The 20,971-nt window shown below is 62.0% G+C and overlaps 2 protein-coding genes across 13 annotated transcripts; both read left to right on the forward strand.

Annotated features, from left to right (window-relative positions):
- The first annotated feature begins 912 nt into the window (after positions 1-912).
- On the forward strand, positions 913-9,882 carry LRRC8E (leucine rich repeat containing 8 VRAC subunit E). 10 transcript variants are annotated; one of them, XM_086699214.1, is made up of 4 exons: positions 913-2,067; positions 3,964-4,086; positions 5,667-5,809; positions 6,585-9,882. In XM_086699214.1, the coding sequence occupies exons 3-4, from the start codon at positions 5,672-5,674 to the stop codon at positions 8,826-8,828; spliced, it is 2,382 nt and encodes a 793-aa protein (XP_086555340.1). In that variant the 5' UTR covers positions 913-2,067; positions 3,964-4,086; positions 5,667-5,671; the 3' UTR covers positions 8,829-9,882. The 10 variants fall into 10 exon arrangements, with proteins under 10 accessions (XP_086555340.1, XP_086555339.1, XP_086555342.1 ...); XM_086699213.1 differs by lacking the exon at positions 913-2,067 and adding an exon at positions 2,524-2,647; XM_086699212.1 differs by lacking the exon at positions 913-2,067 and adding an exon at positions 2,547-2,647 and having other exon boundaries at positions 3,987-4,086.
- A 1,249-nt stretch (positions 9,883-11,131) lies between these two features.
- On the forward strand, positions 11,132-20,700 carry MAP2K7 (mitogen-activated protein kinase kinase 7). 3 transcript variants are annotated; one of them, XM_086699222.1, is made up of 12 exons: positions 11,132-11,334; positions 13,039-13,086; positions 15,965-16,106; positions 16,291-16,357; positions 16,471-16,584; positions 16,662-16,781; positions 16,931-17,038; positions 17,128-17,307; positions 17,410-17,490; positions 17,598-17,740; positions 18,342-18,387; positions 18,513-20,700. In XM_086699222.1, exons 1-12 carry the CDS (start codon positions 11,211-11,213, stop codon positions 18,645-18,647), a joined length of 1,308 nt encoding a protein of 435 aa, XP_086555348.1. In that variant the 5' UTR covers positions 11,132-11,210; the 3' UTR covers positions 18,648-20,700. The 3 variants fall into 3 exon arrangements, with proteins under 3 accessions (XP_086555348.1, XP_086555350.1, XP_086555349.1); XM_086699224.1 differs by lacking the exon at positions 16,931-17,038; XM_086699223.1 differs by lacking the exon at positions 13,039-13,086 and having other exon boundaries at positions 11,135-11,334.
- Positions 20,701-20,971: the final 271 nt, after the last annotated feature.

The raw sequence follows: 20,971 nt of genomic DNA on the forward strand, positions 1-20,971 counted from the left end.
TGAAGAAATGGGAGCCCTCGTGCACGGTTGGTGGGAACATGGTGCAGGTGCAGCCGCTGTGGAAGACCGGGCGGTGGTTTCCTCGAAGAACTGAAACAGACTTCCCATATGATCCAGCAATCCCACCCCAAAGAATGGGAAGCAGGAACCTGAAGAGATATTTGCACCCCTGGGTTCAGAGCACCACTATCCACGACGGCCAAGGGGTAGAGGATCCATCGACAGATGAATGGATAAACAAAATGTGGTCCAGCCACACAATGGAATCTTTTTCAGCGTTAAAAAGGAAAGATATTCTGACACCTGCTACAACACGGATAGACCTCGGCAACGCGTGCTCGGTGGCAGAAGCCGGTCAAGGAAGGACGAACACGGTAGGATTCCCCTTACGCGGGCTCTCTAGGAGAGTCACATTGGTAGAGACAGACAGCAGGTGGCGGGAGGCAGGGGGCCGGGGCCGGGGTTTAATGGGGACAGAATCTCGGCGTTGGAAAATGAAAAGCGTTCTGGAGTCGGACGGTGGAAATGGTTTCAGAACAACGTCAGTGCACTCAATGCCGCTGAACTGCACACTTCACCGCGGTGACAGTGGTAAGTTCTACGTCATGGTATTTTACCACAATGCTTTTTAAAGGCTGGGTGTGTTGGGGCGCCTGGGTGGCGCAGTCGGTTGGGCGTCCGACTTCAGCCAGGTCACGATCTCGCGGTCCGTGAGTTCGAGCCCCGCATCGGGCTCTGGGCTGATGGCTCAGAGCCTGGAGCCTGTTTCCGATTCTGTGTCTCCCTCTCTCTCTGCCCCTCCCCCGTTCATGCTCTGTCTCTCTCTGTCCCAAAAATAAATAAACGTTGAAAAAAAAAAATTTAAAGGCTGGGTGTGATCGATGGTGGGGGGGGGACACTCACGCGCCACCAATGGGGGTGTGAAGCAGATGGTCCTTCGGGAGAATCACTGGAAGGCGTGGTGCGTACGTGTGTCCCGTGACCTGGCTGTTCTCCTGGGGCGTCTACACCTGTGGCAGGTGCCCCAGAGTCCCCTCTGCCCCCCCCTTCTCCAGAGCAACCCGCAGCCTGACAGGAGCTGATGGTCAGCCCTTCTCAACCCCCTCGCCCCTTGGGTTGGACAACTTGGCGGTGTATCCTCCACTGTCTCCCAGAAGAACAGAGCCCCAGCTGCCTGTGAACCTGCTCCGTTTACCCTCACGGATGCCTGCTGGCCTCCTTCCTTTCCCGGTGTCACTTCCCAGTTACCCACCCCCCTCCAGGGCGCCCTGGGATCACCTTCCGGGTGGACCGTTTGCCTCCAAGTCCCCGTGTCAAGGTCTGCACCTAAAACGACACCTCAGTCGTTCACCCACCTGTCATTTACTGAATGCCCCCCCACCCCGTGTGCCAGGTACCATCCCAAGGGTTGGGGACACAGCAGTCATGGGGCTGCCGTCACAGTGACCTCGGCGATTTGTACAAGTGTGCAAAGCCATGTGTATCAGGATGGTCACCCCGGCATAAAGCTGTAGACCAGGGCATGGGCGCTCTCAGAGAGAAGAGGGCCTCCTGTCTGTCTGTCTGTCTGTCTTCGAGCTGCCTGTGGTGGAGCCCACAGACACTTGAAAGAGGCCGGGTCTCCAAGGGTCGCGCCCACTACGGGCTTCGCAGAGGAACCCAAGCTTAGTGGGGGTCTCAATCCTCGAGGTTTCAAGCCTCGGGTCTCGTACTGTCTCCAGTCTAGTGAACTCGTGAGCCTCCCGTGGGGGAGGGGTCTCATTCCCCCACTTTGTCAAGGTCCCCTCTCCCTTCAGTTTTGCAGACAGAACGGGTCAAAGTTCACCGGATGCCTCCAGGCTGAAAGGGTGCTTTGCCAGTGTAAGAGGCAGCTCAGGCCTTCTCGGCCAGGGAGGAATGAGTGGGGGTGGGGAGGCAGCCATCCTTTCTAGAAGCTGCCCTCCCAGACCAGACTCCAGCCCCAGATCCCAGAGCCTTCCAGCCCTTGTGCCGCCCCCAAGACCTGGGAGCAGCTTACCCATCCCCTGAAGTCCGGAGAAGGTCTCAAGGCTGGGCAGGGCCAGACAGGTAAGCACCCCACTCTGCTCATCCTCCCTTGGCTGGGTGGTCAGAGCAGGAAGGGGAAGCCCCCTCCCTTCCCCTGGACTCTGTTCCTCTGGATTTGGTTGTGCCTCAAGGCCAGGTGGCTGCCCCTTGGGGTGGGGTTGGGGGCAAGGATGAGGAGGCCCTTCACCTGTTCCTGACAGGGTCTCTACAGCTTAGATCCTGGAAGGGGGCCCACAGGCCGGCTTTGGGAGCCACGCAGCGCCTCCGGGGGGGCCCCCCTAGTTTCCCTGGCTGCAGCCCGGCCCAAAGTTCTAAGACCTCTGCCCTCCGGCCCGCCCCTCACCCTCCAAGATCGTGGAGAGCTGGATTCGGATTGCCCTCCTCCCGCAATCCCTTGGCGTCTGGAGTAGGGGGCGACCTGGGAGGACCCAAAGGGAGGCGGAGCCGAGACGTCCCCGGGGCGGGCGGGCGGGGCGGCTCCCGGGCTCCTGTCCCGCCCGCCCGCCCTGACTCACCCAGGCTGGCCCGGGAACTCTGCGGGAGTCCCGGCTGCTCCGCTCCCAGGGACCCAGGAGTTGGGCCCAGCGTCCCAGCCAGAGCGGTGAGTAGGAGGCTCCCCGTCCCTGGGGACCGGGTGGCGGGGTGGGGGTCTGGCCCACGTGAGGACCGCCCCAGGTGCCGCCGGCACTGCCGCCTGAGCCCGCGGCCCGCCCGCCAGGGACACAAGGAGCTGGGGAGGGGGTGGAGGCGGCGAGAGACTCGGCCTTGGCCAGACCTAGGGCGCCTGTCAGGGAGCAGGCCAGCCTGGCCAAGGACAGATCAGCAGGCTGGGGGAGACCCCCATGGGGTCTTGGCCATGTTCCCCTGGACGCCCCAGAACCCTACCACTGGGGGTCCCTACCAAGTTGCCCTCCCTGGGACTATTAAACCTCAAGACTCCCTGACTCCCAAGTCCTGGCTGGGCAGCTTGGAAAAGTACTAGGTGGAGAGTCCCCAGGCCTGGGGCCTGACCCAAGATTTGCTACTGGGGGACCCCTACCCCCACCCCCGACCTTAGTTCCTCTCTTGTGTAAAAGTCAAAGGTTGGACCTGTGTGCTTCAAAGCCCGTTTCAGGGCTGACAGTTACCCCTGTGTCCTCCTTGCCCTTTAGCACGGGTTGTGGGCGAGGAGGGGGGCTGGACCCCGAGCACCCACCACTGTCCCCAGGAGGCAAGCTGGGAGCCTAGGGAGGGTCTGAGAGGGGAGTTGCAGGGGTGAGGCATGGATAGTAGAGCTGAGGCTAGGTAGGGGGCACGACCCGGTCCCAGGCCGACCAGAACCCCCAGGGCCTGCCCTGCAGAGCAGCCCTCCGCCCATCTTTTCTCTGCGAGAACGTTCTCTGCTAGAACACTCTCCTCCGGGCTCCTTTTGGCAAAGATGCTGCATCCCAGCGAGAGGTTCTCACCCAAGATGAGGCAGACAGGGCGCTAGGGGACAGATGAGACTTGGGAGTCACGCCTCACATACCGCTTGTAGCTGTGAAAGCTTCAGCTGGTTCCTTCCCTCCCCTTGAGTCTGGAAAATGAGGGTTGTGGTGCCCTCCCTCCCCCAGAGTGGGGATTAAAGGAGGCACCGGAAGCATCTGGTGGCCATAAGTTGCGTATGGCCGTGCTGTTGTTTTCCTCTGGGCTCCCCATCCCTGGAGCCCTCTGCCCAGGGCCCTCCCGCTAGCCCTGCTCAGACAAAGGGGGGGCCGGCCTTGTGTCTGTGGAAGCTTAATGGCAGGTTCAGACCATCGAGTTTGAGTCATGGAGACAGATAATGATAACCCCAGTGTCTGCCTCTGATGGCGTTGTGTATATACCTTGTTCCGTGGGAGCCACTGGGCCATCCACTGGGGACCCTCGGTGTCGCCGCCGTCTTGCCTTTGATTGTAGTCTTGACCTGGTGGATACTGCAGCTTCCGCCACTGCGAGATGGACCCAGGCAGGAAGTTGGTCCTCGCCTGTGTACGTGGCATTTCTGTCGCAGCCCCAACAGCGGAGCCGTGTCCCTCACAGGTACCCGGGGCAGGGAGAACGGTGGCTGGCTGGAACAGGTCCTGGGTCTCCCCTCAGCCCAGTGTATACGGCTCCGGGTACCCACCTGCATCCGTATGCACACTCCAGAATGCCCCCAGGTGTCCCTTTTGGTGGCTACGTTGTTCATGTGGCCCCCAGGGTGCTGCTGATAAGATTCCCAGCTGGCTGACGGCACTGATACGCTGGGGCACTTCTACTCAGCTTTTCTTTTAGGACAGGGCATCAAACTGAGAGTGAGGAATGGGGCATTGTGGGAGGGAGCCCGTGCTCTGTCTGTGCACCCCCTGCCTGTGCCCGGCTCTGGGTGAGTCAGGGCCTGAGTCAGGGGGGGCCCTGCCCCTGCCATCCCGATGTGAGGGCTTTTGAAGGGATTAGAAGGTGTGGTGGACTACCTCGCCCTCAGCCCGGTGGGCAGGGCTTACAGCCCGCATCCCTGTCCGTCTCTACCTCATCCCCGCCCGGGAGTCAACCCCAGGCCTCAGGGACCTGGGGACTGCAAAGGGAGGCAGGGTGCTGTGAGAGGCAGTCCAGCCTGGGAGCCCCCTCAAAAGGCAGTGGGGGCCTTGCGGCCTCCCTTTCCTTCCGTCCAGCCTCCGGGAGAGGGGGAGGGAGGCTCCCCAGCTGCCTGTTCTGGGAGGGTGATGTCCCAGCTTGTGGCCCATGCCCCCACGTGACTCGCTCCTAGCTGTCCCGTATCTGAAATAATGATACCTTGGTCTAAAGTGAAACCCAGGGACAGACAGAGCGGGCTGGCCGCCCAGGAGCCTGGCAGCCCAGCCCCAGCCCAGACAGTAGGTGTCACTCTGGCTTTGTCCCTGAGTTTTCCATTTCCTGATCCTCTGCCCTCCGGCCATCCTGGCGACCCCCACCCTCCCAGTCAGAGCCCAGGTTTCTGTCGTCTGCCTCAGTTTCTGGGCACCGATCCCTCTAGAAACCCAGGTGTTCTAGTCCTCCTTCCCCTCCACTGACCAGCCTTCAGCTTTGCCCCTCCCTGCCCCTCAGGCCCTGTAACCAGAGCCAGGCTCCAGCCGGCTTTTCCGGTTGGAGGTTGGAGGTGGTGCCCGGAGCGCCCCTGAAGGGGGTGGGGGGCACACACCCCGGAAGTCCTCAGCCTCAGACGCTCTCTCTGGCCCAGTGGCAGAGACAGCAGAGGCTAGCGGTCCGGACAGCAGGTGTCTGGAGTCAGAGCGGCAGAGCGAGTGGTTTGGGCTCGTCATCAAGGGTGGGAGATGGCTGGGTTCTGGGAGAAGGCCACTCGGGCAAGCTGGGGGACAGCGGCTCCGTGGACTGCCCTTCCTGACCTCTGAAAGGGCGAGCGGCGTCAGAGGGGGGGCAGGGATCCCGGGGAGCAGATGTGGTGAGACCGGTAGTAGCTTGGCTTCAGGAAGGAGGTGAGGTCTGGGGGAGAGAGGGGGCACACAGCTCGTGCCTTCTGCCAGATTCGGGCAGGGCAGAGCACAAACTGGGAGCAGAGGCGTGTGTCTGGCTCCTCTGGGGGTCCACCACCAGACGCCCCTTCTTGAGGGTCTCTGCAACCCCTGCCTCCTCCTCTCCCATAGGAAAGATGATTCCGGTGGCCGAGTTCAAGCAGTTCACGGAGCAGCAGCCCGCGTTCAAGGTGCTCAAACCCTGGTGGGACGTGCTGGCGGAGTACCTCACCGTGGCTATGCTCATGATCGGGGTCTTCGGCTGCACCCTGCAGGTGAGGCGCGAGGCAGGAGCGGGGCCTGGATGGAGCGCGGCCTGCAGGGGTTGGGGCCTGGGTGCGTGGAGAGGGGCGGGGCCCGGATGAGCGGGTAGTTGGCGGGGCACGTAGGGGGCGGGGCCCGGGTGTGGCCCGCCTATGGGGGGGCGGGACCTACAGGGGCGGGGCCTGTTTGAGCGGGTCGGAGAGGCGGGGCGTGTGGGGTCGCGGCCCGGATATTCCGGAGGGCTACCTGCTCTGATCCCACAGTTCCGGAGACTGAGCGTGTGAGGTCAAAGGGTTGACAGGGTTGTGTGTTTCTACGGGCTGTGAGGGAGCATGTATGTGTCCCATGCCTCTCTCCTGGCTTCTGGTGGCCTCAGGCCTTCTCTCATCTCCCTTCTGTGCACGGGTCTCAGTGCAAATGGCTCCTTTTTATACGGACACGGTCGCACTGGATTAGAGCCCACCTTAATGACCCCACCTTAAGTTGATCACATCTGTTTTGCAAAGACTATCTGTCCACAGGTATTAAGGATTAGGAGGTCAGTATCTTTCGGCGGGGGGGGGGGGGGGGGGGGGCGGTAGGCGCCGGAGGGAGAAGGAAGATGCAATTCAACCTAACTCCTTTTTTTCAGACAAAGATTGATTCTCAGAAGTTTAGTGACTCTTCCAAAGTCACAGCCCGCTGGGGACAGTCAGGGATTGGGGTCTCCCACCTTCAGCCTGCCTTTCTGCCCCCAACCGTGCAGGCCATCCCAGCTCCTTGGCCCTCTTTCCCCCTCATTCCCAGGTGACACAGGACAAGATCATCTGTCTGCCCAGTCACGAACTCCGGGAGAATTTCTCAGAGGCCCCCTGCCAGCAACTGCTGCCTCGGGGCGTCTCCGAGCAGATGGGGGGCCTCCGGGAGGTAAGCGGCCTCAAGAACAATCTGGACCTCCAGCAGTACAGCTTCATTAACCAGCTCTGCTACGAGACAGCCCTCCACTGGTACGCCAAGTACTTCCCCTACCTGGTCGTCATTCACACGCTCATCTTCATGGTCTGCACCAGCTTCTGGTTCAAGTTCCCCGGCACCAGCTCCAAGATCGAGCACTTCATCTCCATTCTGGGCAAGTGTTTCGACTCTCCGTGGACCACACGGGCCCTGTCCGAGGTCTCTGGGGAGAACCAGAAGGGCCCCACCACCGGACGGGCGACAGCAACAGTGGAGGCCTCGGCGGGGCCGGGAAAAGCCAATGAGGGTGAGAAGGAAAAGGTGCTGGTGGAGCCCGAGAAGGTGGTGACTGAGCCACCAGCCGTCACCCTACTGGACAAGAAGGAGGGTGAGCAGGCCAAAGCCCTGTTTGAGAAGGTCAAGAAGTTCCGCGTGCACGTGGAAGAGGGGGACATCTTGTACACCATGTACATCCGGCAGACGGTGCTCAAAGTCTGCAAGTTCTTTGCCATCCTGGTCTACAACCTGGTCTACGTGGAGAAGATCAGCTTCCTGGTGGCCTGCAGGGTGGAGACCTCGGAGGTCACGGGCTACGCCAGCTTCTGCTGCAACCACACGAAGGCCCACCTCTTCTCCAAGCTGGCTTTCTGCTACATCTCCTTTGTGTGCGTCTACGGGATCACCTGTCTCTACACCCTCTACTGGCTCTTCCACCGGCCCCTCAAGGAGTACTCCTTCCGTTCTGTGCGGGAGGAGACGGGCATGGGTGACATCCCCGACGTCAAGAACGACTTTGCTTTCATGCTGCACCTCATCGACCAGTATGACTCCCTCTACTCCAAGCGCTTTGCCGTCTTCCTCTCCGAGGTCAGCGAGAGCCGCCTGAAGCAGCTCAACCTGAACCACGAGTGGACGCCCGAGAAGCTGCGGCAGAAGCTGCAGCGCAACGCCCGCGGCCGGCTCGAGCTGGCCCTCTGCATGCTCCCGGGGCTGCCCGACACCGTCTTCGAGCTCAGCGAGGTGGAGGCGCTCCGGCTGGAGGCCATCTGCGACATCACCTTCCCCCCGGGCCTCTCGCAGCTGGTGCACCTGCAAGAGCTCAGCCTGCTTCACTCGCCCGCCCGGCTGCCCTTCTCCTTGCAGATCTTCCTGCGGGACCGCCTGAAGGTCATCCGGGTCAAGTGTGAGGAGCTCCGCGAGGTGCCCCTGTGGGTGTTCGGGCTGCGTGGCCTGGAGGAGCTGCACCTCGAGGGGCTCTTCCCCCCGGAGCTGGCTCGGGCGGCGACCCTCGAGAGCCTCCGGGAGCTGAAGCAGCTCAAGGTGCTGTCTCTGCGGAGCAATGCCAGCAAGGTGCCAGCCAGCGTGACCGACGTGGCCGGGCATCTGCAGCGGCTTAGTCTGCACAACGACGGGGCCCGCCTGCTGGCCCTGAACAGCCTCAAGAAGCTGGCGGCGCTGCGGGAGCTGGAGCTGGTGGCCTGCGGGCTGGAGCGCATCCCCCATGCCATCTTCAGCCTGGGGGCGCTGCAGGAACTTGACCTCAAGGACAACCGCTTGCGGTCCATTGAAGAGATCCTCAGCTTCCAGCACTGTCGCAAGCTGGTCACGCTCAGGCTATGGCACAACCAGATCGCCTACGTCCCCGAGCACGTGCGCAAGCTCCGGGGCCTCGAGCAGCTCTACCTCAGCCACAACAAGCTGGAGACCCTGCCCACCCAGCTCGGCCTTTGCTCCGGCCTCCGCCTGCTGGACATCTCCCACAACGGGCTGCGCTCCCTGCCGCCCGAGCTGGGCCTCCTCCAGAGCCTGCAGCACCTGGCTGTGTCCTACAACGCCCTGGAGGCCCTGCCGGAGGAGCTCTTCTTCTGCCGCAAGCTGCGGACGTTGCTCCTGGGCTACAACCACCTGAGCCAGCTCTCGCCCCAAGTGGGGGCCCTCAGGGCCCTCAGCCGCCTGGAGCTCAAGGGCAACCGCTTGGAGGCTCTGCCAGAAGAACTTGGCAACTGTGTGGGGCTCAAGAGAGTGGGGCTCCTGGTGGAGGACACCCTTTACGAGGGCCTGCCAGCGGAGGTGCGGGAAAAAATGGAGGAGGAATGAAGCGAAAGGTGGGGCAGGTTGGGGTAGAGGCCTTCTGGATGCTTCCACCCCAGAATCTCTACTATCGTCTTCAAGCAAGGTGGCCGACAGGGCCCAGGTCAGGAGACGAGGAGCAGACACATCAGCCTTGGGGGGGGGGGGGGGGGGAGGAGGAGGGGAGGGTCCAGACAAGATCCCGGGATTGGTTTGTCCAAGAAGAGACAGGAGGCTGTGGATTTGGGGTGGACCGTCGTAGAGGGATCAACTCAGTCACAGGAGTCTCAGACCAAAAGCACACCTGTGTCTTTGGCTGGCTGTCCTGCCCTCCCCCCGGACATTCTAGCTCAATTAGTGCCGTATGTGGGGGTGAGGCACATCCCAATGGGATTTCAACCCTTTCTCCCCCAACCCAAACAGCTTACATCTGCGGTTCTCTCCCAAGGAGGGGACACAGACACAAGGGACCAGCGACCCCTGCCCCCAACTTTGATGCCAATCCCTTATTTATAAGTTGTTTGCTATGGACACGTGAACTCAGTAAAATGGTCCTCATGTTTGGCCTTGCATCAAAATCAACAGCCCCAGAACAAAACATCCCAGGCCCCACCCCTGAAAGACTGACTCAGGTCTGGCTGGAGGCCAGGAACTTGTCTGTAAATCAGCATCCCGGGTAATTCTGATGCGGGTGGTCCTAGGCCTGTATGTTGGGAAACGCTGACCTACAGAATCTGGATGTTCAGAGCCGGGGTTCTGAACCCTTTTGAAGACCTAGGACTTTTGAACATCTTATAAAATTTGGGCACCTCCTTGCCCAGGAAAATGTACACACACATGCAAAATTCCAAAGCTACTTCAGGCCGTCAACAGATTCCCCCAGATTTCCCAGAGGGCCATTCACGGACATCCTAAGGATAGCAGACTCCAGGGTTAAGAACACCTGCTGTGGAATTTACATGTTTCTGAGAACAGGCAGGGACTTTGTGTCTTTCAAATGTTCTCTGTGTGAGGGAGCATCTATCAGTGGGTGGCTAATAAATAATACTAGGAGAACTAAAATTCTGATCTCTGGTATCCACTCCTGTTGTCTAAGCCTTCCATTTCATCCAGACCAATGACAGGCAAGCAGTGACACTAACGTGCCCGAATGAAGGGTATGAGATCCGTCCTGGGAGCAAAGACAGACCTCAGCAGGAGAAATCAGGTGGCGTCTTCTGCTCAGCTTTTTTTCTGGAGAACCCCTTTTCCTCTCCATTCCTTGTTATTCTCTGGACTCCAGTCTTTTATCTGTTCCACCCGTAAGTTGTCACCATAGGAGTCCCCACAAGCCTTCAATGCCCACCAGTGATCCCGTGCGGGCCCGGGAGTAGGCAGGGCGTATGGCACAGCCTGCCTGACCCTGACTTCCTGGGACTGGACACCTCGAGATGTCTGCAAAATGTGAGCCTCTTCCTGGCAACTGAGAGCAGAGACAAGCTGCTTTCCGAAAACCAGGACTGCAGATGGGGACATTTTCCCGGCACCCACCATGCCAGTTAAGCTGCGAGGATGACAGGCTGAGGGGCATTAACACCAAAGCCCATCTACTGCACTGTCCAGACGCTGGGCTCACATTCCGGGGCGGGAAGATGAGGGAACGTCTTAAAATGTCCCAGGTGGGTCTGGCCTGGAACTCTCTGGCCATGACCCTGGCCCTGTGGTCGAGGTCAGGGGTCATGCCGCTGGACTCCTAAGGCCGCTACAGTGACCTGAGCCCTACCCCGTCCCTCCCGCCGGTCCTTAGCCACCCCCGAGTTTGTTGAAATAGAAAGGGCTCCCCATGGGTGCCTAATTATGGGGAGGAGGCAGCAATTAGGCATAACAGCGATCCTAATGAAACACTGTCCCGTAAGAGAAAGGCAGTCCTGAGGGAGCGTGGGTGCCAGAGAACAGGCCGGGCGGGGAACAGCGAAAACGAGGCTGAGGACACATAGCAAGAGCTACTCCCAGCAACAGCGGCCGCGGAAAGAGCCAAGGTTGCGCATGCGCAGCAAAGGCAAAGCGCGGGATTGCGTCTACTCCTCTGCACGCAGGCGCGCCGCTTTCCCCGCCTGCCGCGGTCTGCAGAACCGTGAATGGATTTCAACACAGCGCCTCTCGAGAAAGGGCTCCGACTCCGCGCATGCGCATCACGATGAGCGGCTTTGCACGTTGCCCGACGCGAACTCTAGGTGGCGTCATCTCTCCGGCCGGGAAGAAGCACGCATGCGCGGAGGTTAGCACGAGGGATGGGCGAGTGCGCGCCGCGGACATGCGCCGTGCAGGGAGAGACGGCGGCTCGGCGGGGTCATCCAAGCGCAGGCGCAGTGCGGTGTTTGTCTGCCGGACTGACGGGCGGCCGGGCGGTGCGCGGCGGCGGCGGGGAAGATGGCGGCGTCCTCCCTGGAGCAGAAGCTGTCCCGCCTGGAAGCAAAGCTGAAGCAGGAGAACCGCGAGGCCCGGCGGAGGATCGACCTCAACCTGGATATCAGCCCCCAGCGGCCCAGGCCCAGTAAGCACGGCGGCGTGGGGGAGGGGGCGGGCGGGCGGGGCGCGCGCCGCGGGAAGCCCCGCCCCCGCCGTCAGGCCCCGCCCTCGCTTCCGGGGCGCTCTTGCTCCTCCTTCTCTCCACCCTATACCCCCTGCTGTCGGCTCGCGGGGAGAGGGTCACGGTGACCCAGGGGGGCGTGGGGCCGGCGGGCTCCCGGGCGGCCCTCCCCCAGCCTAGGGGGATCCCCCTTACGGGGCCTATGAGCCTAGTCACCCGGCCCTAGGGCAAGGCCTCCCCATCTGATGACCCGCCCCCTCACCGTGATCCTCGGAGCCCGTGTCACCGTCACCTACTCTAGGAGCCGGGCTCCCCTTAATCCGAGCGACTGTGACCACATCCAGATCCCCCGCAAACATGTACACGTCCCTTCCGACCAGATGATTTCACTCCTGCCATCTCAGTGACTGGCAGGGGGCCTCTTCTCCCAACCTCTGCACCTGGGTCCTTGTCATATGGTTCAGTGGATGGTCCACTCGCATTCATACACGCACACTTGGCCCGGCTGACACCTGAGATTATTTGACCACATATAACCCCCTATTTCTCTGATCTCCTTTTCTGTGACTGTGTCTGGTGATCCCTTTTTACTAGGCTGGGACCTTGTCCTTCGGCCTCGCAGACCCCCTCCCACACACACCCTACCCACATACACTAGGCCCCCTCCTACTTCATCTTGGCGACTGTCTGGCCTTTCCGAAAATACACACCCAGCCTCCAGCCTGGCAACGTCGTCACCTGGACTCAAGTGACTTCCTGCACACCCACATTCACCTGGCCTAGGGATACCTGAGGCCAGTGTGGTGCTATCCCAGCCCATGTACACCTCACCTCTGATCCCACCGTCTCTGTGACTACCTGCCTGGCATCTTATTGTTTGGAGTCAAAAGCTGCCCCCCTCCCCGGCACTCAACACCTGGCCAGGGATTGCCATGACACTACCACTGTTTAGTCTCTTTGTTTTGTTCCCACAGAACCCCTTCCCCAAATCTCTCAGCTGGAGGGCATGAGGCCTTCACCCTCCCCCCCAGACCTGATGAGGAGCACCCCGCTCTCTTGAGCTAACACCTGGCCCTCCTTTGTGATTCTTCCGCGATCCATGTAGCTTATGCAGCTCCCTGTGGGGTCATCCTGATAGGAGGGGGACATGCGCCCACATCGGGGTATTCCAGTCTCTCCCTGCTCACCCAGCCTGACCTTCACAGCCTGAGTGCCCCCACCATCCCTGTGTGCAGTCCACTCCTCCCTTCCTCTTCTGACCTGGGGTAGTGTGGGCTCCTCCCTGGGGCAGATACCCTCCCGACACCGGAGGGTCCCTGCTGGGCTCTGCGATGCTGCCTCCCGCAGCCCCAGCTTGGATGAGACAGGGCTGGGCATGGGGCCTGCGGTGCCTTACGGGGTGGCTGTCCCGGGTGCAGAGTGAGGTACGGTGAGGCCCGTGGTGGGCAGGCCCCCGAGGAGCCCCCTCCAGGCGTCTGTGTCTGTGTCAGCTCCATCCCATCCTCCTGGTCCTCCCATCTCTGTGGTTTCTACCCGTCTCTGCACTTTGGTGCCTCGCGCCTCCCCCTTTTCCTTGTTATGATTTGATTTCTTTTCTTTTGGACAAATCAGTTGTTTCTGTTGTGATTTATCGTGGTGTTGTTTTTTTTCTTCCTTTTCCCCATCCAGTTATTGTGATCACTCTAAGCCCTGCTCCTGCCCCGTCCCAACGAGCAGGTACCAGCCTTTTTATCATTGCCGCTTGGACATCTGCACCATTGACCTAACCGCTGCCCCGGCCGCAGAATGCCCTCCCCCATCGCCCCATGCTGTGTGTGCGGTGTGTGTGTGCGTGCCCGCGCCTGTCACTCTTACTCTCTGTCCTTCCACCCGATCCGTGATCAGTGATGTTCGGCCCACTTGGCCTCTTCTGTGTTCTCTCACCTTCCGCTCCTCCCTTCCTGGTGAGCTCAGGTTTGGACTCCCCTGAAGAGGAAATGGGCTCCTTCACCGGCCAGGAGTCTGCCACCCGTGAGAGATCACGTGTGTGTGTGTGTGTGTGTGTGTGTGTGTGTGTGTGTGTGTGTGCGCGCGCGCACGCGCACGCGCGCACGTGAGGGAAAGAGGGAAAGCGGGGCCAAGGCCATCGGGCTACATCTGTTGGTCCGTTCCGACAGTACGGCGAACATGTATTGCCTGCCGCGTGCCGTGTCTGTTTTAGGTGCTAGGGACACGGCGGCAGACAGAATATGGACCAAGGCCCCTTCCTTCTGCGGCTGACGCTCCCTGACAGGGAGCATCCTCCTGGTCTGGGAGAAGTGGAGAAAGCGGTGATGCCTTGCAGAAAAGGCAGAGTAGAGCTGGGTTGGGGTTCTGCAGTGGGGGCCCAGTTGGGGAAGCCTCTGGAGAAGCTGCGATCTGAGCGCAGTCTCATGGGAGGTGGGGAGCATGTGAAGGAAGGTAGAGAAGGCAGCCAGCTGAGGCCTGAGTGCAGTTGCCGGTGGGTCTGGGAGCAGATGTGTGTGGGGTGTGTGTGTGTGTGTTTGTGCGCATGCACGTGAGTGCACATGTGTTGGGCTGGCAGCCTAGTACATCTGTGGCTCCTGTTGGCCATGTGCTTTCATGCCCTCTCTTGTTCTGTCTCATTCTCTCTTTCTCTCTCTTTCAGCCTCTTGCTCTCACTGTGCCCTCCTGACCTGCCGCGTGGCCTGTCCCCACCTCTGTGACCTCTGTTTTCAGGGCCTTTGTGTACCTGCCCCTTTCCCCCCACCTTAGCCACCCCACACTGGCCCCACTCAAATCTCCACCATGCTTCAGTCTGAAGGGCCCCAAGGAAGCGTCTGCACCCCCCTGAGAAGTACGGAGAGGGTAGGGTGTGGTCCTCACCCCACACACCTGACAGTGCAGGGCAGAAAGGGGGCCCAGATATGCTCCAGGGGGTGAGAGCCTGGCAGTGTCTCCAGAGAGCCCAGGTACAGGGACAGCATGGGGGGCCCTCGAGTGTCCCTGAGGTGGTTGGGCCAGGGAGGGAGGGATGAGGATTCTGCCTCTGGCCATGGCAGTGTAACGAAGCAGGGGATTACAAAGCAAGGGGCTGGAACAGCAGGGAGGGGGCCCAGGAGGTCAGGCCCCCAGGCCAGTGCAGGCTGATGGGCACTGGTCCCCAGGGCCTTTCCTTTGCTCTTACCAGCCCTTAGCAAGACCCGCATCCCGTTTTCAATTGTAGGCAAGGGTCACATGCCTGCCCCCTCACTCTAGATGTGGTCAGGGTCCCAGGCTGGCAAGGCAGGGAAAGTGCCCAGATGCCAGCAATTCAGGCGTATTTGTCTCTGTACGTTGGTCACTGGGCCCACATCACCAGGTGCTTACAGAACTGGAGGAGGAAGGGGTGGGCCGTGGCAGGAGGTGTAGGTGGGGTGGGGGGGGAGGCCAGGGGCAGAGCGGCAGGCCCCAGGCCTCCTGGCCGTTCTCCACGAAACGTCCTCTTCTGGCCCCTTAGCTCGTGGAGCCAGTGCCCTACCCAGCTAGGGACCCCTTCTGGAGCACTTCCAGGGCCTCTGGGGGTATGAGGGTTCAGTGGAGGGTCATGTGTCTTCTCCAGGGACCACACCGGTCTCTGCTCCTCGACCCTATTGCCAGCCCAGCCAGGGAGGATTCTAGCCACTCAGAGAGCCTCCTGTCCTGTCCCGGGCCCCTGTCTGGCCTGTCTCTGCAGTGCCTCCTGGGCAGCTGGGCTCCAAGTCTTGGCTCCCATTTGTCTGTCTGTCTCCTGCCCTCCCGATCCCCGAATGCCGCCTGCCCATCCTGGGGTGACCGCTGCCTGCCCGCCGCCTGCCTGCCTGCCTGTAGCATGCCCAAGCTGTCCGCATGCAGGCTGCTGAGAAGAACCAAACCCCGCTGCCTGGCCCATTCCCCACCTCCCGTCCCACCAGCCCTTGGAGGGGCTGTGCCGCCTGGATCCCCTCACCCAAAGGACACAGGCCCAGCCTGGGGTCCTACCCCCACCCGTTGGCCCCAGCCTTGTAGGCCAAGCTGGGAGGCTCAGAAACGAGCCTGCTGGCTAGAGGATGGCCCTCCCTGACCCTGGAACAGAATGTGCGGCAAGGCAGCTGGAAGCTTGCGTCCCTCGCTCATTGTCTCCCTGGGGTGGTCTGCTTGATTCTTATTGGGCAGCCACGTGCAGTGCTCCCAACAGGGCCAGAGCCCAGGCTGATCCTGGCGGGCGTTCCTTCCTCACGTGGTCCGGAGCGTGGGCACCGTGGCCCTGGGCCTGCTCCTGGGCAGAGGTGGGGCAGAAAGGGACACATAAGGAAGACTGCCTGGCTGAAGGGTGCCATCAGCCTCTGGGCCTTGATCCTGTGTCAGCATAGACTTGGGGACAATCCCTCAGCCTCTGGGGACCACCCCTCCCTGCCAGCCCACTCCATCTTCTTCCAGGTCAGGGGGGCAGGAGAAGGCACCCTGAGAGTGGTTGGGGGTGGGAGGGAGACCTTAGCTCCTCCAGCCCATGTCTGTGTTGGCCTACCTGATGCCAGGGAGGGGAAGACCGGAGTCCCCCGAAGACCCCACAGTGCCAGCTAACCCCTCTCACCCCTGGCTCTCACCCCCCCCCCAGCCCTGCAGCTCCCGCTGGCCAATGATGGGGGCAGCCGCTCACCGTCCTCCGAGAGCTCCCCACAGCACCCCACACCCCCTGCCCGGCCCCGCCACATGCTGGGGCTTCCGTCAACCTTGTTCACACCCCGCAGCATGGAGAGGTGAGCTGTCGAATGGGGCCAACTGGCCAGTGCGGGGGTCAGGAGGTCAGTGTGGGGAGGCCGCTTTGCCCGCCCCAGGGAGGAGGGGGGTGAAATCTGTGGGAACCCCTGTGTGACGGGGACTGGGGTGGCCTCAGTTTGGTTGGGACCCTCCTCCACCGGGACCTCCTCCCTGTTCCCTCAGCATCGAGATTGACCAGAAGCTACAGGAGATTATGAAGCAGACGGGCTACCTGACCATCGGGGGCCAGGTACCACCTCGCCCTGACCCCTGGGGGGTGGGCAGGACACGTGGCGGGGCTAGGTCTTTGTCGGGGGCAGGCGGAGACCCGGCAGAGCCTCCAGCTCTGGCTGTCTTCGACAGCGGTACCAGGCAGAAATCCACGATCTGGAGAACCTGGGCGAGATGGGCAGCGGCACTTGCGGCCAGGTGTGGAAGATGCGCTTCAGGAAGACGGGCCATGTCATTGCCGTCAAGGTGAGCCCCGCCCCCGTCCCCAGCGGGCGCCCCGCCCCGAGACCGGGCACTAAGGCTCCCCCGGCCGTCCCGTGCAGCAAATGCGGCGCTCGGGGAACAAGGAGGAGAACAAGCGGATCCTCATGGACCTGGATGTGGTCCTCAAGAGCCATGACTGCCCCTACATCGTGCAGTGTTTCGGGACCTTCATCACTAATGTGAGTCCAGGCCTCTGGTGTTCCCCTGCCTCTCTGTGGGTTCCCCAGGTGTCCTTGCTGGTCTCCGGGTGTGCCCCCTGCTGCTGGTCTGTGTGGGGTGGGCCGGAGGGTGCGGCTGCCCCCCGAGCCGGCACGTGCCGCCCCCACAGACGGATGTTTTCATCGCCATGGAGCTCATGGGCACGTGCGCTGAGAAGCTCAAGAAGCGGGTGCAGGGCCCCATTCCCGAGCGGATCCTGGGCAAGATGACGGTGGCGGTGAGCAGCCCGACAGGGGTGCGGCCGGGCGGGTGGCCCCTGGGCCCCCATCCTCCCATCACGGGTGCCCTCCGCTGTCCTCGCCGCAGATCGTGAAGGCGTTGTACTACCTGAAGGAGAAGCACGGCGTGATCCACCGTGACGTCAAGCCCTCCAACATCCTGCTGGACGAGCGGGGCCAGATCAAGCTCTGCGACTTCGGCATCAGCGGCCGTCTCGTCGATTCCAAGGCCAAGACGCGCAGCGCGGGCTGTGCCGCCTACATGGCAGTGAGTGGGGGTCCGGCGGCACCCCGGCGGGCGAGCGTGGGGATCTGGGCGGCACGCCTGCCGCAGCCCTGGGGGTACATCGTCCGCTTCTCCCACCGGCAGCCTGAGCGCATAGACCCTCCGGACCCCACCAAGCCAGACTACGACATCCGGGCCGATGTGTGGAGCCTTGGCATCTCCTTGGTGAGTTGCGGGGCCCCTGCCAGCGTCTTCTTGGGATACAGACGAGGGCGGTAAGGGAGGGCGGGGACCAGTCCTCGGCCCACCCAGCCCGCCTGCTTCTCTCCTAGGTGGAGCTGGCGACGGGACAGTTTCCCTACAAGAACTGCAAGACAGACTTTGAGGTCCTCACCAAAGTCCTGCAGGAAGAGCCCCCGCTCTTGCCCGGTCACATGGGCTTCTCGGGGGACTTTCAGTCCTTCGTCAAAGACTGGTGAGGAGCCCCCCCCCCCCCCCCAGTGCTGTGCTCTGGGAGGCAGGGCGGGGTCAGGTGTGGCCCTGCGCTCAGAACAGCCAGGGAGATTTGGGGCTGGTGGGACGCCCCCCCTCCCCGATGGGGGGTGGGGGCAGCTGTGGGCGAGAAGGCTGCAGTCAGGGCGGGGATGTGGGCGGCAGCTGGAACCCGAGGCCCGAGTTGGCCCTGTGGGCAACTGGCAGGATGGCCCTCGGGCTTGGCCACAGGAGGTTGTGAACAAGCCGATGTGCCCCGGGGCCTAGGGGTCTGTGTGTCCCGCGGCGACAAGCAGAATGATGCCCGTGTGGTGTCCCCATTTGATTGTCGTGCGGGAGAGCCCCGGTCCACCTCTCCGGTGGGCCCCTCCCAGCCCAGGTGGGGCTTCCGCCGCAGGTGGGATTTGTGCAGGCCCTGGGTCCTCTGGCTTCTCAGCCAGCAGCACAGGGCTGTGAACACACAGCAGCCGCTTCCCTCCAGATTCTGAAGACCCCTGTCTCAGAGGGAGGACAGTTGTGTCCCCGGGACAGCCAGGCCCCTCTTCCCAAGCTCTGATTTCTGTTTCCTCCCTCTTCTCTGTTAGCCTTACTAAGGATCACAGGAAGAGACCAAAGTATAATAAGCTACTTGTGAGTATCTGGGGCCCCTGCCTCCCCCCCCCCCCCCCCCCCCCCGACCCCATCTGGACATCCAGGGGCCTGTTTCCCCGCTGGGGCTCCTCCCTGGTCCTAAGCCCTACCCCTCGGGCCCGCAGGAACACAGTTTCATCAAGCGCTACGAGATGCTGGAGGTAGACGTGGCATCCTGGTTCAAGGATGTCATGGCGAAGACCGAGTCACCGAGGACTAGCGGAGTCCTGAGCCAGCACCACCTGCCCTTCTTCAGGTAGCCACGTGGTGGCGGCCAGCCCCACCGGGGGCCGGGGGCATGGCCACAGGCCCCCCCTTCCCCACCTGGCCACCCAGCTGCCCGCCAGGGGAGACCTGGGATCTGGATGGCTGCTGAGGGCTGAGGACAGAAAGTAGGGGGCGCCGACCCACCCCCGACTCCCTGCCCACCAGCTGTGGACAGATGGGCTCGCCAGGCCCCAGCCCTTCCCGTCCCGGGGTCAGCCGGCCGTGCGCGTCCCCCTGACAGACACTGTGAACGGAAGACAGCAGGCCACGAGCAGACTCGCTATTTATTCAGTCGTAACCTCTGGGCTGGGGCGGCCCCCAGGGCCCGGGAGAGAGCCGCCCGTCCTGCCCCTTCCCTCCCCACCCCACCCGCTGTGTGTTGTCCCCTCTGCCTCCCCTCTGCGAACACGTTCCTTGTGTCTATCCCCTCTCTCTCATCCCTTGTCTACCTCTCTGGCTTTCCCCACCTCCTTCCCTGCCTCTGCCTCTCTCCTGGCCCAGATCTGGGCTCTGCCACCCCCAGGGGTGAGGGGGGGACCCCTGGGTCCACTTAGGTCTCCGGCAACGGCGAGTCGGTCGGCTGGTGTCTTCGCCCCAGGAAGGCGGGCTGGGCGTTATGACTACAGCTGGACCTGGGCTGGTCTTTCTCTCTCTCTCTCTCTCTCTCTCTCTTTCTCTGTCTCTCTTTGATCTCAGGGGGTCCTTTTTGGAGTTTATTGTATTTTATTGTACTTGGTGGGGTGTTTGGGGGGTGGGGGGAGAAGAGCTTGTTCTCACGGGGTTTGTCGGTACCTTCAGAAACTTTTACCAAAGTCATGTTTAGCTGCTTGCGGTGGAGCCCCTGACCGCCTGTGGGCACGGGCGTCTGGGGCTGGGGGCCAAGCCCCAAAGGTGGGCTCTGGGGGCGTTCCTCCTCCCTCGGGGCCAGCCCTCGGGGCTGGAGACTGGCCACAGCTTGGGGGGTGAGTTGAGGACCTCAGGGGGCATGGAGGGAGCCCAAGGGGCCGCGGCCACACAGGGTGGCCTTCAGGGAAGGCGGGCACAGGGCACGCCGAGGGCAGCAGGCGCTGCCGCGGCAGGGAGGTGGTGGAAGGAGTCGGTGGCAGAAGCGGGGCCGTGGAGCCCCGGGGAGGCAGGGATTGAGGGTGCAAGCGGTGAGCGTGGGGGTTTGAGGACGTGTGACGGGACAGAGGTGGGGCTGGCTGAGGGCTGGGCGTGTGCAGGCAGTCACGCCCTCGTAGTGCCCCTGAGCGCCCCTCGACTCCCCCAGAGCTGGCCAGTCCGCCCGAGCCCTGTGCAGCAGCCGGAATGGGAGGGGGTGTGTTTCCTTTTTGTTGGTGATGCATGCAAACCAAGTGGACGACAAAACAAAACAAAACAAAATGAAAAAAAACAAAAAACCCACCAACACCAAAGGTGAGGAACTTGGCCGGATGTAGCTGAAGCAGTCTAGACCTAGGCATCCCTGTATTCTCTTGTTCCTGTCCATACTCACGAAATGCCGCATGTTTAAAAGTACGCAAGTTCTCTGCTCTTTGCCCCCCCCCCCCTCCCCGGGAGGGGAACGGCCACCTTCTCCCGCCCCGGTCTCCTTTGTGAGGGGATGGGCGCAGGGTGGGGGGCCGACAGGCCTGGTCCCCCATCCTCCCTCGCCTGGCCCGGCCAGGGGGGCCTTTGTGGGTAGCTGGAAGGTTCCATGGCTGGTCCCAGGGCCAGCGCAGGCCCTAGGCCGGCCACCTGGATTTACTTTTATTTAACTATTTTCTGTTTTGTGAGTGTGTCTGCCCACCCCTGCCCTCCTTCAGTGTTAAGTGGGAGTTCTGGGGGAACCTCTTCCCCTCTGCCTCTTTCCTGGCCTGCCCTCCGTCACCGGTCACCAGCCCTCCCTCTTGACCAGGCGGAGGGTGGAGCGGGCGGGCAGGGGCCTGGGGTGGCCCACAGCCCCCTTCTCTGGTCGCCAGTATTCCCCTGTCCCTTTTTAAAATGAAATGCCCTCGTTTGTAAATCCTTAGACGCTTGAGAATAAAACCCCTCCCTTTTCTTCCATCGTGTCTCTGTGTGTCTAGAGCTCAGCAGGACCGGGCGGGAAGGGGCTGTGAGTCCTGAGCTGGGGGGGCCGCGGGCGTAGTGCCTTCCTCTGCGTGGAGGGGAGACTGGAGCCGGGCCAGGGCCTGGTAGGGCGGTATTTGTAGCGAGCTGCCCGATGCCGAGCGACCGGGGTGAGGGACCTCCCCCCACCCCCAACCCCGATGGCCACAGGTTGGCCAGAGAGGAGCCCTTAATCCCTGGCAGGCCTTGGGTGCTGGCTCTGATGTAC

Source organism: Puma concolor, chromosome A2, assembly GCF_028749965.1.
Source record: "Puma concolor isolate L17-30 chromosome A2, mPumCon1.1.hap2, whole genome shotgun sequence".
NCBI classification, from domain to species: domain Eukaryota; kingdom Metazoa; phylum Chordata; class Mammalia; order Carnivora; family Felidae; genus Puma; species Puma concolor.

What these genes read in the sequence shown, in the direction of transcription:
- MAP2K7 (XM_086699222.1), top strand. Translation starts at nt 11,211, where the DNA reads ATGGCGGCGTCCTCCCTGGAGCAGAAGCTGTCCCGCCTGGAAGCAAAG. An exon ending in GCTGTGCCGCCTACATGGCA is followed by an intron (nt 17,308 to 17,409) that starts GTGAGTGGGGGT and finishes TCCCACCGGCAG; the next exon opens with CCTGAGCGCATAGACCCTCC. An exon ending in CAGTCCTTCGTCAAAGACTG is followed by an intron (nt 17,741 to 18,341) that starts GTGAGGAGCCCC and finishes CTTCTCTGTTAG; the next exon opens with CCTTACTAAGGATCACAGGA.
- LRRC8E (XM_025916491.2), top strand. Translation starts at nt 3,873, where the DNA reads ATGGCGTTGTGTATATACCTTGTTCCGTGGGAGCCACTGGGCCATCCA. An exon ending in CGGAGCCGTGTCCCTCACAG is followed by an intron (nt 4,087 to 5,666) that starts GTACCCGGGGCA and finishes CCTCTCCCATAG; the next exon opens with GAAAGATGATTCCGGTGGCC. An exon ending in TCTTCGGCTGCACCCTGCAG is followed by an intron (nt 5,810 to 6,584) that starts GTGAGGCGCGAG and finishes CCTCATTCCCAG; the next exon opens with GTGACACAGGACAAGATCAT.